The sequence below is a fragment of the Cotesia glomerata genome, linkage group LG5, assembly GCF_020080835.1.
Source record: "Cotesia glomerata isolate CgM1 linkage group LG5, MPM_Cglom_v2.3, whole genome shotgun sequence".
NCBI lineage: Eukaryota > Metazoa > Arthropoda > Insecta > Hymenoptera > Braconidae > Cotesia > Cotesia glomerata.
Window position 1 is genome coordinate 20515934 of NC_058162.1, and position 15157 is coordinate 20531090.

Consider the following 15157-nt stretch of genomic DNA (forward strand, 5'->3'; position numbering starts at 1 on the left):
AAAAAAAATAGGCACCATTAGATAATTGAATATCGAAAAAATGCCTTTTTTAAAATTTAAAATACGATCATTTGTATTGTATATATGACATATTAAAATTTTAATTAATTAAAAATAAATAAGTAGAATTAATTAATATATCTTGCATAGAAACTGAATGAGTAAGAAGTAAGTAATTCATTGAAAGCAAATATCATAAGAAAAGTTCAATGCTTCTCAAATAAGTAGAGAAAAAACTATTTGTATATTTTATTGTTAATAATTAATTAATACTATCAGCAAATACAGATGTTAGTTGAGTAATTATTGAATTATTAAAAGTCTAAAAATCAAAACGGTTATACTTTGAATTTCCCGTCGCATTAGATGTATTGTGCGCATGCGCGGATTTTAATTAATTTATAATTATTAATAACGACAATAAAATCATTAATATAAAAAAAAAACATAGACCAATACAGATCTAACGATAAAGAATTCGATTTTGATAAAATTAACCAGCTTTTCATAGAATGAGGTGCTATTTTTTTTTTTTTTTAGTAAAAATTAAAAAAATTTTTTGTAAAAAAACTATGAGGGACCTAACGAAAATTTTGGTGGACCTATCCGGACCTAACGTAGACCTATCGATTAAGGTCATTTTTACTTCGCGAATCCTTGGATGAGGTGCTAAATTTGCACAGGTCAAATTCTATGAGCAGCGTTACTTTGTGAATTAAGGTTAGGCGTAGCTGAAGTTTTGTTTATGGTAAAAGAATTATTTAGTGTATCAATAAACTTTTCAAAATTTTTATTGAACTGTGAAAATTATCTGTCGAATAATTTACATTACTTTGTAATTTGTGAGTAAAAAAATTTCCAACACATATATTTGATTAAGTACAGTTGTTAAAAAGTTGATTAATCAATTTATTAATTTTTTGCCTTCAAGTTATTATTGGTATTTATACAAGCGACTATTCCGAAGCTCAATTAACGATGTTGGAAAATTTAATGAAACAATACTTTTCAGAAAACTTTACAATAGTGCAAATACGCGAGTTGTTGTTATCAAACCATGAAATTTCTAAGTCTATTAGCACTATAAAGCGGATATTAGCTTCGTTGGGTCTCAAAAGGAAGAATTTTAAAGAGTCAGATCTGAAAGACATAGTTTCTGCTGTAATTGAAGAGGTTCATTCGAGCGGCTACAATTTGGGTTACAGAAGTTTATGGAGTAAATTAAAAATGCAATATCATTTAAAAGTGGAACCAGACACTGTATACAAAATACTAAAAATTGTAGATCCAGTTGGAGTCGCCAGTCGATTTGGAAACAAGTTACGTCGAAGACAATACTTAAGTCCGGGACCTAATTTTCTTTGGCATTTAGATGGTTACGACAAATTAAAACAATTTGGCTTTCTTATTCACGGTTGTATAGATGGATTTTCAAGGAAAGTTCTATGGCTTGAGGTAGCAACAACGAATAACGACCCGGCCGTGACTACTCATTATTTTTTAAAAACAGTCAAAGAGCTCAAATTCGTACCAACAATCATCAGGTGTGATAAAGGGTCTGAGAACGGCCTAATTGGTCTTCTTCAAACTTGCCTACGGAGTAAGCACACAGATAAGCTTGCCGGAAACGGAAGCTTTATCCAAGGAAAAAGTGTGAAGAATCAACGCATTGAGTCATACTGGGGACGGATGCGTCAGCACACAGTAGATTTTTACATTCAATTGTTTAAAAGTATGCAATCAAATGGTTTTTTTGGTGGAAGTCAGTTGCATATTAAGTGTCTTCAATTCTGTTTCGGTCCATTATTGAAACACGATTTAGATTATAAGACTGTGGAATGATCATCGTATTAGGAAACAAGAGGTTAGAAATCATATTGCCGGACGGCCTAATGCATTATTTAACCAACCTCAGCAATATAGATGCAGAAATTTCAAAAAAGTGGTCAATGAAGATACTATTCAAAAACTGATGGATGAATTTACTACAAAGCCAGTATTATTTGATACATTAATTAAAGAACTGGTGGAATTATTGGTTCCAGAATTTAAAACCCCAGTGAACCCTGCTGAGGCTACAGAATTATATGAAAATATTTTAAATGCATGTGCAGCATTTAAGAACAGTAGTTGAAAATCAGTGACCTGGATTATAACTTATTTTAATTTTAATAATAACTGTTATATAACAAGAAAATTAAGAGTGAAATTATAAAACTTGTATTCTTATTATTAAAATATTTATTCAGTACAGTTTCAAATAAATCTCATAAATTTGTAAATCAACAAATAAGTTTTACTGAACATTCTTAAATGTATTCTTAATATTATTTTTGAAACTTCCAGCTTTTTTATTTGTAATAAAAATATATGAAAACTCAACACACTTATTTTGAATATAATAAAATATATTATATAATATAATATTTACTTATATAGTAATTATCTTGATATAATATCAACAACTTTTTTTTATTGTTTATTGCACTTGGCAGCTTCACCGGATGTCATAGAAATTAACATAGTAGATTGTAAGTGAATAAACTAGGAACAAAAATAGTTAACTATTAAAATATCAAAAGTAAGTATTATATGAATTTCTTTAAAATTAAAGACAAATATTAAAATATTTTTAATAAACTCAGCAAAAATTTGACTTTTTAAAAGCCTTTTTCCTTTCAATAAAGCTCGTAAAGATTGGTGAATTGTTTAACTTTGTCTTTTTAACTACTACTTTGGATTACATACGTTCCTAAATATGCGATATGAAATCTACATCTCTGTGAATATTTTTAACTTAAATTATTTCTTGAATTTTTGCTATTTAACTCTTAAAGCTCTCAGTTTGAACTATCAACATTAAATATTTATTAGCATTTTTTAAGTTATGATAAATATACAGAAATAAAAAATAAGTTATCGTTTTTTGGACTAAAAAAAATATGCTTATAAAATAGTTAGAGAAAATATCTTATTAAAGTTTCAACTTAATGTTTAATCTTTTCGACTCGAGAAATTGCCACGAATTAATACTTTTAGTTAGCGATTATAAATTATGTAAATCAAAATTATAATTTTTCTTCTTCTTTTTCTTTATAAAGTCGCTTGAAAAGTTGAACTAACATTACCGCCTTTGGCCTGTTTTTTGGTTCATGATCAAAACACCGTTTCAAAGTATCCTGTACTGCTATTGGAAACTCTTTAAAACACGGTATTTTTTTAGTTTGTACGATTCTTCTTAAGTTAGGTAGAGTGTATATTGGTACATTCCAAACACATTTTTCTGTAAATAATTCAACAATACACCACGCGAGAGACCAAACGTCGGAAAATGATGTGCCTTGCAGATGATCAATTAAAATTTCAGGTGCCATGTATAAAGGCGTATCGTGGAAATATTGACCTACAGTTGTATCCAAAGCTGATGATCCGTCACATATCTTACTCAACCCAAAATCGCAAATTTTAATTATTAAGTTTTTGTTAATTAAAATATTTTCAGGCTTTATATCCTTATGAAGGATAGTCGGAATAAAATCGTGGAGAAAAGTTATTGCCTTACATATTTGCAATGCAATAGAATAGTTTTGATTTTTTTAAATTTCATAATCTAAGCTTTTGTTTCGTTTTGATATGAAAATGCTCAAGTTTACACTTTTGAAGTCCTCCATAATAATGTAATAAAATGAATTAGTACAACAAATACCCATAATTGAGATCAAATTAGGATGACGGATTTTATCCATCACATTCACTTCCCGGTATACATACTTTGATTGTTCCGAAGACTTGATCTTCTTCACTGCGACTTCGGTATTATTCCATGTCGCTAAGATTACAGCTCCAAATGCGCCATGACCTAAGACTGTATCAATGAACTTAATGTCTTCTTCTTGAACCATAGGTATCAAAAATCTTAATTGATTTTCAATATCATCAGTATGACTTGACATCGATGTCTTAGAATTTGCAAGAGAATTGTTGCTTCTGGAAGCTCTATTTTTTCTTTTTGACAATGAGATTATTGATCCAGAGTATACCAATTTTTGTGATGATTTTTGGCCGGAATTATTTGGGGTTTCACTTGAAGAAGGAGTTATTTTTACATTATTATCATTACTTGATGACGATTGTTTGCCGGAATTACTCAAAGTGTCACTTGAAGAATGAGTTTTTACGTTATCTTTACCGCTTAAAGGTGTTGTAAGCAAATATAATCGCAACTGAGAGTTTTTACATTTCAATCTATCACTGAATTCCCAAAAATCAATTTTTTTCTCAGTTGGATTTGTGAAATTTGAAAAAATTTCTCCCTGATAATTACCTAAATGGATCACCGAATCGGTTACTATCTCTTTATTATAAGAATTTTCCATCGCTGCCACACACAGTATTTTAATTTGATCTAGAGAATATGAAATGTTCCGATCTAAATCTAATTTTTTAATCCCACCAATCGGATCACGCATTTGTTTGTAAACTTCATCCTTGCTTTGCTTGTGTTTCCATCCTATGTGCAAAGTTTTTAAAACTTTCTTAAGAGGAACCTGCAAGCAAAATATAAAAGTTAAATAAATAATTTAAAATTTAAACTACCTACTAGAGGATATTTAAATGAAATTATAATAAACTTATTGACAACTATAATTTTGACAATAATATTATTGACAACTATAATTTTCAGTACAAGTTTTAGTACAAGTTCATAGTGTTGCTAACTTGAAATTGAGGTAAATTGAATTTAACTTGAAATAAATTTTAATAAGAAATTTTAAATTAATGTTTTAGAAAATGCATTTGACTGCGATACGTACTGCCTTCTCAGGTTGCTTGGGTAATGGATTCTTCTGGTCTTGTTCATCGATAATACCCATGATTTCCTCAACTCGTCTTCTTTTGGCGTTATTTTCTGTTAAAAATAAAATATGTATAAATATATCTTACTGCATTTACATAACCTATATTTATGATACTATTACTATTAACAGACGTGTGATTAATTTAATTGAAATATCTTACCTGTGGAAGGAGATGCATAAAACACTTCATATTCATCGACACCCTGCATTAAAACAAAATCATTATCTATTGCTACCCTACACTTCCATCTTCATCAGAAAATGTAAGTCCACAAGCTCCGCGGAAATAAGTTTTCACTAGCTAGACTTTCAATTTATTGTTCATGACAGGTAATTTTACCGTAACATTTTCATTTTTAATTTCAACAAAACTCTTTTGAAAAAACGTTTCTAATTTTTATTTTGAAATTTTGTTATTATTTTCTTATTTCGTTATAAACAAAACTTCAGCTACGCCTAACCTTAATGCACAAAGTAACGCTGCTCATAGAATTTGGCGGTTAAAAGACAGAGATGAAAAGTATACGTAGCTTTGATTACCGTTCTGGGATAAAGTAGAAATCTGCATTTATCCCGCACATGGACACATGTGCACGCGTGCACATGTTGGAAGTGGCCGTGTGCGGTGCCACTAGTCTACCAGTCACCAATGAGCCAACCCGGCTTCCGTAGATGATGTAGCTGTCGTAATCGTTGCTAAACACCTAGATGAGATAAACCACATGTTCGGTATCACCTTTGAGAAAGTTAACCGGTGGATGGACTCAATGAATCTACAACTGGCTAAACAGAAGACTGAGGCTGTGCTTATTACCAGCAGACATGTGATAGAGACCATAAAGCTGAAAGTCGGAGGACAAGAAATCACATCACAACCATATATCCGATATCTGGGAGTGATGCTTGATGCCCGACTCAACTTTAAGCAGCAAGTCGAACACGTGAGTGCAAAAGCATCAGCAGTGGTAGCTAGCTTAGCACGACTGATGCCAAACGTCGGAGGCCCAAAGCAGAGCAGAAGACTACTGCTATCATCTGTAGTCACATCAATGCTCACTTACGAAATATCTATCTAGGCGGACGCACTAGAGAAGCAAGAATCATGGAGAAAGGCTGGACCAGTCTACCGTCTGAGTGCCTTAAAAGTAGCGAGCGCCTTCCGCACAATATCTATGGAAGCAGTGTGTGTCATTTCCGGAACTTTGCCTCTCAGAGTCTTAGCTGAGGAAAGACGGATCCTTTACCAACGAAAGAACTCAACCACTCTAAGCGCTGAGGAGCTTAGAACAGAAGAACGGCAGAAGAGCATAAGTCGATGGAAACTACAGTGGGATGCCACAGTGAAGGGTAGGTGGACGCATCGTCTCATATCAAGGATCAATGTTTGGCTAAACCGGAGTCACGGTGAGGTCAACTATTATCTTACGTAGATGTTATCAGGACACGGCTGTTTCCGGCCGTATCTCCACCGCTTTAAGCATGATAATTCCCCAGAGTACCCGTCCTGCCCAGGAGTCAATGAAGATGCAGAGCACGTTTTCTTTGAGTGCCCACGTTTTTATCCACAGCGAGATGAGCTGGAGAATATCCTGAAGAGGAAAATCCAACCAGAGACAATAGTAGAAGCAATGCTGTCATCAGAGGCTGACTGGAACGCCACAAACACGTTTGTCACGGGAGTCCTCTCAGACTTGCGGTCCATAGAAAGAAGAAGAGTGAATGACGCCAATTAGAAGGAGGAAAGAATAACACCTTAGCCACCAGAAGAAAGAGCAGTAGCTAGATCCTCCCCTCACGAAGTAATGCCTGACGGCGGTTTCCATGAGGGATTAGGGGAAAGAGGAAAAGGGGTTTAGGGTTTAGTGGGTAGGGGCGCTAGCGTCGAGTTTTAGTATGACACTGCGTCGAATCGCCACATATCCAGGCCAAACAGCTATGCCTAGAATCCGTAAAAAGGATTCCCCCCCCCTTAAAAAAAAAAAAAAAAAAAAAAACATACATACATACATACATACGTACATACGTACATACATACGTACATAAATTCGGGGCTGAGGAGAAACTGCTACCGGACGCGTCTCCCCGAGTGGATGGGAGGATGCTCGCTGTCCTTGGATGACACTTAATCTCTTAGTTGATGAGGTACAGCGGGTAGGAGCCAAGCAAAATAACCAAACAAAATAACCTCCCGTGGACAAAACTCCCCTGTAATGGGTTGGTCACACTAACTGACCTAGCAAGACGATCGTTCTCTGCTGTGACCCACTGGGAGTGACCGGAACCTGTATCGTAGTTTCCGACGATGCAGACCACGGCTGATGTGAGCTTTCTCTGCCGAGGTGTAAGTTGCAGCAGTGGATCAGGAGCCAGCCACTTCGGGCCTTGATCAGGAAGTACGCAGTGTGTGTTAGAGATCGGAATCTTCACCGCTCCGAGCGAGTCTAGTTCGTCCGTGTATTTCGGGACTGGCTAAGTGTCGGCTAGGCCTCAGGGAACTGAGGTAGGAGTACTATCTCCGAGGGTACACCCGTTCCTAGTTATGGCAACCCGCTCCACTCTGTACGATGCGCTGGTAAATCAAAACGTATGAGTAATTCACAGGAAACAAATAAGAGTGAAAACGGGCCTCATGCCCAGCAAGACGCACTGCTACTTAGTGCAAAGATGAAGAGGACAGATGCTCTGGTACATCTGGAGAAGCTAGTCAGTGGACTGCAGGACTTTCTCCAAACCAAGCAAAATGTCCACAAGGAGATCAAGTCGAAGTCGACGAACATCTTCAGTGCCCTGAGAAGGTTCAAGAAACTGGACAAAGAGAGGCAGGACATCCAACAGCAACACGGTAATGTCGTGATGAAGACGAGTGCGACAGCGGTTTCACCTGCAAAAGCCGACACGTTTGTCGAAGAGATGGACACAGGTGGCGAGGGTGACGTCGAGTCAGTCGTCGAAGACGGAGAGGAAACTGGAACTGATATCAGGCCTGGGAAAAGGAAGGAGCGAAATTCCCCAGACTCAATGACCAGCCGTACTAAGAAGAAGAAGGACCTTAAACCAAGTCCTCCGAAAAACGCGGTAACACAGAACGGCGGAAAAAAGGAGGTGAATGAGTGGCAAAAAGTCCAGTCAAGGAAGTCCAAGAGAGAGCAAGAAAAAGAAAAGCTCCAGAAGCAACCGCCGAAGGAGCCCAGGCCAGAGCCTAAGCGGAAAAAATCGCGCAAACGGATCAGGCCGGACGCACTGATCATCCGCCCAGCAGAGACGGTAAAGTACGCTAAGATTCTGAAGCGAATAAAGCAGGATGTCCCTGACGAACAGGTCCGTACTACAGTGGATAAGATCCAAAGAACTAAGACCGGGAGCTTGCTGATTACGCTTTCGAGGAAGAGCACTGACCGAGGCCAAGCCTTACAGAAGACCATCGCGGGCATCCTCCAAGAAGACGCGAAGGTAATCTGCAAAGGACCACAGGAAGACGTCGAAATCCGGGATCTTGACGATACCACAACCGAGGAGGATATTCAGGCCGCCTTGCGAACGGTAATCGGAGAAACCTGCGAGATACCACTAGGGACAATTAAGATTCGTAAGGCCTACAAAGGTACTCAGACAGCTGTTGTGACACTAGCAGCAGCTGCAGCGCGAAAGATATTGGCAGGAAGCGGTAAAGTCCGGATCGGCTGGGCCAACTGCCGAATCAGAGCTACGAGGAGACCAATCCAATGTTTCAAGTGCTGGCACTTTTGACACCATGGATCCCAGTGCAAGAGCAATGTGGATCGGTCTAAGCTATGTATTGGGTGCGGACAAGAGGGACACAAGATTGCTGAATGCAAAAACCAAGCGAAATGTGTATTATACGCGGACCAAAGTGCGGAGAACGCAGCCCATCATGTCGGCGCATCCAAGTGCCCAGTATTTAAAGAGGCACTCCAGAAGATAACAAACAAACAGACATAAAGATATTGCAGCTAAACCTAAACCATTGCGAAGCTGCACATGATCTGCTTATGCAAACAGCAAGAGAACTAGAGTTAGACTTAGTAATGATAGCAGAGCCATACAGACACCTGAATACCCAGCCTTGGAAATCTGACAGCACCGCCAAGGCTGTCATCTAGTCCTGTGGTAAGCATCCCTTCCAGAGTGTAGTTAACAATGATAATGCCGACTTTGTAGCAGCAACAGTTAACGGCATCCGTTTCTACAGCTGTTATGCACCACCTAGCCTATCCATTGTTGAATTCACTGAATTCTTGGACAAACTAACCGAGGACGCCAAGCAGCATTATCCAGTCACGATTGCCGGTGACTTCAGATCCTGGGCAGTAGACTGGGGCAGCAAGCAGACCAATGCGCGAGGAAAAGTACCACTAGAAGCTTTTACTACACTAGATGTAGTCCAGCTCAACAGTGGTGATACGCCAACCTATACTAAAGGAGAAGCAAGCTCTATCGTAGATCTCACTTTCGTCAGCAGCAGCCTCATCAGTGGGAAATACGACTGGAAGGTGATGGATATCTACACAGCCAGTGACCACCAGGCAATTCTCTGGGAAATATCACATGACCGGAATACAAGAAGACCAATCAAGTCATTCAATACCATTGGATGGAAAGTGAAGCCTTTTGACACGATTACTACTGGATCCGCAGAAGAAATGACCAAGGACCTGATGAAAAGAGTAGTCCAGGCCTGTGACGCCAGTATGGTCCGGAAACACAGCATAAGCCAACGCCCGGCAGTGCACTGGTGGAACGACCACATCAGTATTCTTCGGAAAGAGTGTCTAAAGAAAAGAAGAATATCCCAGCGTGGCTATCGACGACCTAACTCTGCGGAGCTGATCGCAGAGTACAAAAAGGCGCGTCGTGAACTGAATAAAGCCATCAAAGAGAGCAAAAGAAGATGCTGGAAAGAGCTTATATACGAGGTGGATAAAGACGTGTGGGGTAGGCCTTATAAGGTGGTTATGACCCACCTGAAAAAACAACAAATGCCATCACCTACGTGTCCTCAACTTCTTCAGAAAATCGTCACTGCACTGTTCCCACAGCAACGCAACTTCGATTACCAGTTGGCGCCAGGCGAACTGGACGACATTCCACCTGTCACTGAAGAAGAACTACTGGAGGCCTGTAACCGTGTAGGGAATAATAAAGCGCCGGGATTAGACGGAATCCCTAATATAGCCTTGAAAACCATCATAAAGGCAGCTCCAACATTATTCCTCGACGCTTATAATGCATGCCTCAAGGAGGGGACTTTTCCTCGTAAGTGGAAACAGCAACGATTGGTACTGTTACCTAAAGGGAAGAAACCACCAGAAGAACCGTCATCTTACCGACCACTTTGCATGTTAGATACGGCGGGTAAGATATTTGAGCGCATAATTCACCAGAGAATTGAAGCAGTAGTCGACCTACTCCTGGCAGACAATCAGTATGGATTCCGGAAAGGACGATCAACCCTGGACGCAATCAAACAGGTTGTTGATACGGCCAAGGAAGCAATCGCAGGAACCAGATAGAAAGGTGGAACGAAGAAGTATTGCCTGGTGGCGACACTAGACATCAGAAACGCCTTCAACTCCGCCAATTGGAAATGCATCATGCAGGCCCTCCAAGAGAAGAATGTACCAGAATACCTGCTTAAGATCGTAGCAAGCTACTTTGAAAACAGGGTCCTGAAGTATGACACGAAGAACGGTCCGAGGGAGTATGATATTACTGGAGGGGTACCACAAGGTTCAGTTCTAGGCCCGCTCCTGTGGAACATTATGTATGACGGTCTATTAAGACTAACTCTGCCAAGAAACGTCAAACTCGTAGCATATGCAGATGACGTAGCTGTAGTGATCGTTGCCAAACACCTTGACGAGATAAATCATATGTTCGATCTCACTTTTGAGCACGTTAACCGGTGGATGGACGCAGTGAACCTGCAACTGGCGCAACACAAGACTGAGGCAGTACTTATTACCAGCAGAAAAGTGGTAGAGACCATTAAGCTGAAAGTCGGCGAACAAGAAATCACATCACAACCTTATATCCGATATTTGGGAGTGATGCTTGATGCCCGACTCAACTTCAAGCAGCAAGTGGAACATGTCAGTGTCAAAGCGTCAGTAGTGAGGGCTAGTCTCGCACGACTGATGCCGAACGTCGGAGGCCCAAAACAGAGCAGGAGGCTATTATTGTCATCAGTAGTCATATCGGTGCTCACTTACGGAATATCCATTTGGGCCGACGCATTAAAGACACAAGAATCATGGAGAAAGGCTGGACCAGTATATCGACTGAGTGCCCTACGAGTAGCTAGCGCCTTCCGCACAATATCAGAGAAAGCAGTGTGTGTTATTTCCGGTACTCTACCTTTCAGAGTCCTAGCTGAGGAAAGACGGAACCTATATCAACGAAAAAGGTCAACCACACTGAGCCCTGAAGAACTTAGAAGGGAAGAATGGCAACACAGCATCGCAAGATGGCAACAAGACTGGAATACTTCAGAGAAAGGTCGGTGGACGTACCGTCTCATACCTCGGATTGATGTGTGGTTCAGCCGGAGTCACGGTGAGATCAACTATTATTTAACGCAGATGTTATCAGGACACGGATGTTACCGGAAACCCATGTCCCAAACTTATGTCCCGAATTTAAGTATATTTGTTTATCGAACAAATGTGTACCAAGTATGTATTACTTCTTTACAGAATTCTCTGACGTGTTGTCAAGCACAAATTCATCAGGTTTAAGTAAAATTGCCTTAATTTTCAGTCTCATTGGGAAATATCTGTCAATCAGATATCAGTTGTAGACTAATACAGAAAGCTGTATGTTCTCCAAACAAAATTTGTCTCTGTGATTCAAATACTTTCGCTGTAGATACAATGACCTGTGCACCTCTTTTGAACACTTCTTGTCGACATGATGAGTGCAAAATTGAATCGTCTCATTGTATTGAACGTAAGTGTCAATGCAAACCTGGTTATTCAGCAGTTTCTACCAATCAATGTGTTAAAAGTGAGTATAATTATTTTTTTCATTATTCGAAAAATGTGGATTTAAAAAATTAATTAATCAATTTTCTGCAGCCTCATCGTTGTACTCTTGCACAGATATCTCTCATTCCGCAGATTCCTGGCATTTTGACTGTTCAAAGGAAAAGAAGTGTGTTTGCAAAGCTAACAATTCTGCTATCAACAATTTATCATGCTTACCAGTATTAGGCGGAATTTGCTGGAAAGACGACCAATGCGTCACGCAGAATCCCATCTGTGTTGATTTCCGTTGTCGATGTAAATCTGGCTTCATTCTTGTTTCTCATAATATGTGTGAATCCATAGAATGCAGGTATTAGAAGAAAGTCCCTGATCTCTATACTCACTATTTTTATAAAGATCAGTGAAAAAAACACTTTATTTAATAGCTCAATACTTCCAAATGAAAATTTTGAATATTTAAAAATAATTTGCTTTATTCAAGATATTCGTTATTTTCCTTAAAAGATATTGAACCAAAAACATTTTTCTTGAGCCAAGATATACTTTTTTCTGTGTAAGGCTTGATAACTCTGTGATCGAAATAATAAAATGATGAATGGAATTAATTATATTTAATCATAGTTGAAAAAATAAAATGGTTAGTTTAAAATTTATCATTTATCATCCTATCAATACCATTCCATCTGCTGAATTATCAGTATATATCCCATGTTGAATTATAAAGGGGTTACCAGACAACTGATCCGAACGACAATTGATACGCGCCAAGAAATATATTAAGTTTTGCACTGAGATTTAAATCTGTATCAAGGGGTTACAAATTTATTAAAGTAGTACACGATTGTTCCGAAGATTGAAATCCGATCATCTATATTGAAGTTCATCTTAACAATTTGTATGTTCTTACAAAAACGGGTAATTTTGATCGTTATTCATTACTCTATTATTCCAGAAGCATTCGACAAACCTTATGTATAATTTAAATCTTTTTTTAGAAACAATTGAAGCTTATAAATTGAAAAACTTGCCGTAACTGATAGATTTTATTGACAGATATTCATCAACAGTACTCGAGAATGATACTGACATTGATATTTCTGACAAAAAAAGTATTTTTTGGAATATGAAAAATGACAAACCCTGCACAATTTTACTTTCGGGTAACATAAAAATACCCGTGTAAAAAAAAAAAATTCCGGAAACATTCCTCAGAAAAGTTCCGATTATGAGACTATTCGGAACTTTTGCGGAACTTTTCCGGAACTTCTCCGGAACTCTTTAGAAACAGTATTAAAAAAAAATTTTCACTTATAAACTTTGGAGTAACTAAAAATTTGAAATTTTAAAAATTTTTGAGGAACTTCTCCGGAACTTTTGCGGAACTTTTTCGGAACTTTTTCGGAACTCTTTGGAAACGACATTAAAAAAGTTTACTTTCAAAGTTTTAAGTAACAAAAATTTGAAATTCTTAGAATTTTTGAAGAACTTCTCCGGAACTTTTACGGAACTTTTTCGGAACTTCTTGGAAACAACGTTAAAAAAGTTTACTTACAAACTTTTAAGTAACCAAAAATTTGAAATTCTTAAAATTTTTTAGGAACTTCTCCGGAACTTTTCCGGAACTTTGGCGAAACTTTTCCGCAACTCTGTAGAAACAGTATTGGAAAATTTACGTACAAACTATTGAGTAACCAAAAATTTGAAATTCTTAAAATTTTTTAGAAACTTCTCCGGAACTTTTGCGGAACTTTATCGGAACTCTTAAGAAACAACATTTAAAAAGTTTACTTACAAATTTTTGAGTAACAAAAATTTAAAATTCTTAAAATTTTTGAGGAACATTTCCGGAACTTTTGCGGAACTTTTTCGGAACTCTGTAGAAACAACATTAAAAAAGTTTACTTACAAATTTTTGAGTAACCAAAAATTTTAAATTCTTAAAATTTTTAAGGAACTTCTTCGGAACTTTTGCGGAACTCTTTAAAAACAATAATAAAAAAATTTACTTACAAATTTTTAAGTAACAAAAATTTGAAATTCTTAACATTTTTGAGGAACTTCTCCGGAACTTTTGCGGAACTTTTGCGGAACTCTTTAGAAACAGTATTAAAAAAATTTTCTTTCAAATTTTTGAGTAACTAAAAATTTGAAATTCTTAAAATTTTTGAGGAACTTCTCCGGAACTTTCGCGGAACTTTTCCGGAACTTTTTCGGAACTCTTTGGAAACAAAATTAAAAAAGTTTACTTTCAAATTTTTGAGTAACAAAAAATTTAAAATTCTTAAAATTTTTAAGGAACTTCTTCTGAACTTTTCCGGAACTTTTGTGGAACTCTTTAAAAACAATATTAAAAAAATTTACTTACAAATTTTTAAGTAACAAAAATTTGAAATTCTTAATATTTTTGAGGAACTTCTCCGGAACTTTTGCGGAACTTTTGCGGAACTTTTGCGGAACTCTTTAGAAACAGTATTAAAAAAGTTTACTTACAAATTTTTGAGTAACTAAAAATTTGAAATTCTTAAAATTTTTGAGGAACTTCTCCGGAACTTTTGCGGAACTCTTTAAAAACAATAATAAAAAAATTTACTTACAGAATTTCAAAATTTTGGTTACTTAAAAGTTTGTAAGTAAATTTTTTTAATACTGTTTTTAAAGAGTTCCGCAAAAGTTCCGAAGAAGTTCCTTAAAAATTTTAAAAGATACAAATTTTTGGTTACTTAAAAGTTTGTAAACTTTTTTAACGTTGTTTTCAAAGAGTTCCGAAAAAGTTCCGCAAAAGTTCCGAAGTAGTTTCTAATAAATTTCAAGAATTAAAAATTTTTGGTTACTTAAAAGTTTGTCAGTAAACTTTTTTAATGTTGTTTCCAAAGAGTTCCGAAAAAGTTCCGCAAAAGTTCCGGAGAAGTTCCTCAAAAATTTTAAGAATTAAAAATTTTTGGTTACTCACAAATTTGTAAGTAAACGTTTTTAATACTGTTTCTAAAGAGTTCCGAAAAAGTTCCGCAAAAGTTCCGGAAAAGTTTCTCAAAAATTTTAAGAATTTAAAATTTTTGTTACTTAAAAATTTGTAAGTAAACTTTTTTAATACTGTTTCTAAAGAGTTCCGCAAAAGTTCCGGAGAAGTTCCTCAAAAATTTTAAGAATTTCAAATTTTTGGTTACTTAAAAATTTGTAAGTAAACTTTTTTAATGTTGTTTCTACAGAGTTCCGAAAAAGTTCCGTAAAAGTTCCGCAAAAGTTCCGGAAAAGTTACTCAGAAATTTTAAGAATTTTAAATTTTTGGTTACTCAA

At 36.7% G+C, this 15157-nt stretch overlaps 2 protein-coding genes across 2 annotated transcripts; one reads left to right on the forward strand and one right to left on the reverse strand.

Moving 5' to 3' along the window:
* Positions 1 to 3025: 3025 nt before the first annotated feature.
* LOC123265729 (probable serine/threonine-protein kinase samkB) lies at positions 3026 to 4888 on the reverse strand. The gene is made up of 2 exons (XM_044729605.1): positions 4815 to 4888; positions 3026 to 4547 (listed from the first exon to the last, which is right to left on the reverse strand). The coding sequence occupies exons 1-2, from the start codon at positions 4872 to 4874 to the stop codon at positions 3597 to 3599; spliced, it is 1011 nt and encodes a 336-aa protein (XP_044585540.1). The 5' UTR covers positions 4875 to 4888; the 3' UTR covers positions 3026 to 3596.
* A 6754-nt stretch (positions 4889 to 11642) lies between these two features.
* Positions 11643 to 12364, forward strand: LOC123265410. Its single transcript, XM_044729134.1, has 2 exons — positions 11643 to 11882; positions 11954 to 12364. Exons 1-2 carry the CDS (start codon positions 11750 to 11752, stop codon positions 12217 to 12219), a joined length of 399 nt encoding a protein of 132 aa, XP_044585069.1. The 5' UTR covers positions 11643 to 11749; the 3' UTR covers positions 12220 to 12364.
* The last annotated feature ends 2793 nt before the right edge of the window (positions 12365 to 15157 follow it).

Coding starts and splice junctions, on each gene's coding strand:
- LOC123265729 (XM_044729605.1), bottom strand. CDS start 4,874: ATGGGTATTATCGATGAACAAGACCAGAAGAATCCATTACCCAAGCAA. Junction 4,548..4,814: donor CCAAGCAACCTGAGAAGGCA/GTACGTATCGCA, acceptor TTTTGCTTGCAG/GTTCCTCTTAAGAAAGTTTT.
- LOC123265410 (XM_044729134.1), top strand. CDS start 11,750: ATGACCTGTGCACCTCTTTTGAACACTTCTTGTCGACATGATGAGTGC. Junction 11,883..11,953: donor TACCAATCAATGTGTTAAAA/GTGAGTATAATT, acceptor AATTTTCTGCAG/CCTCATCGTTGTACTCTTGC.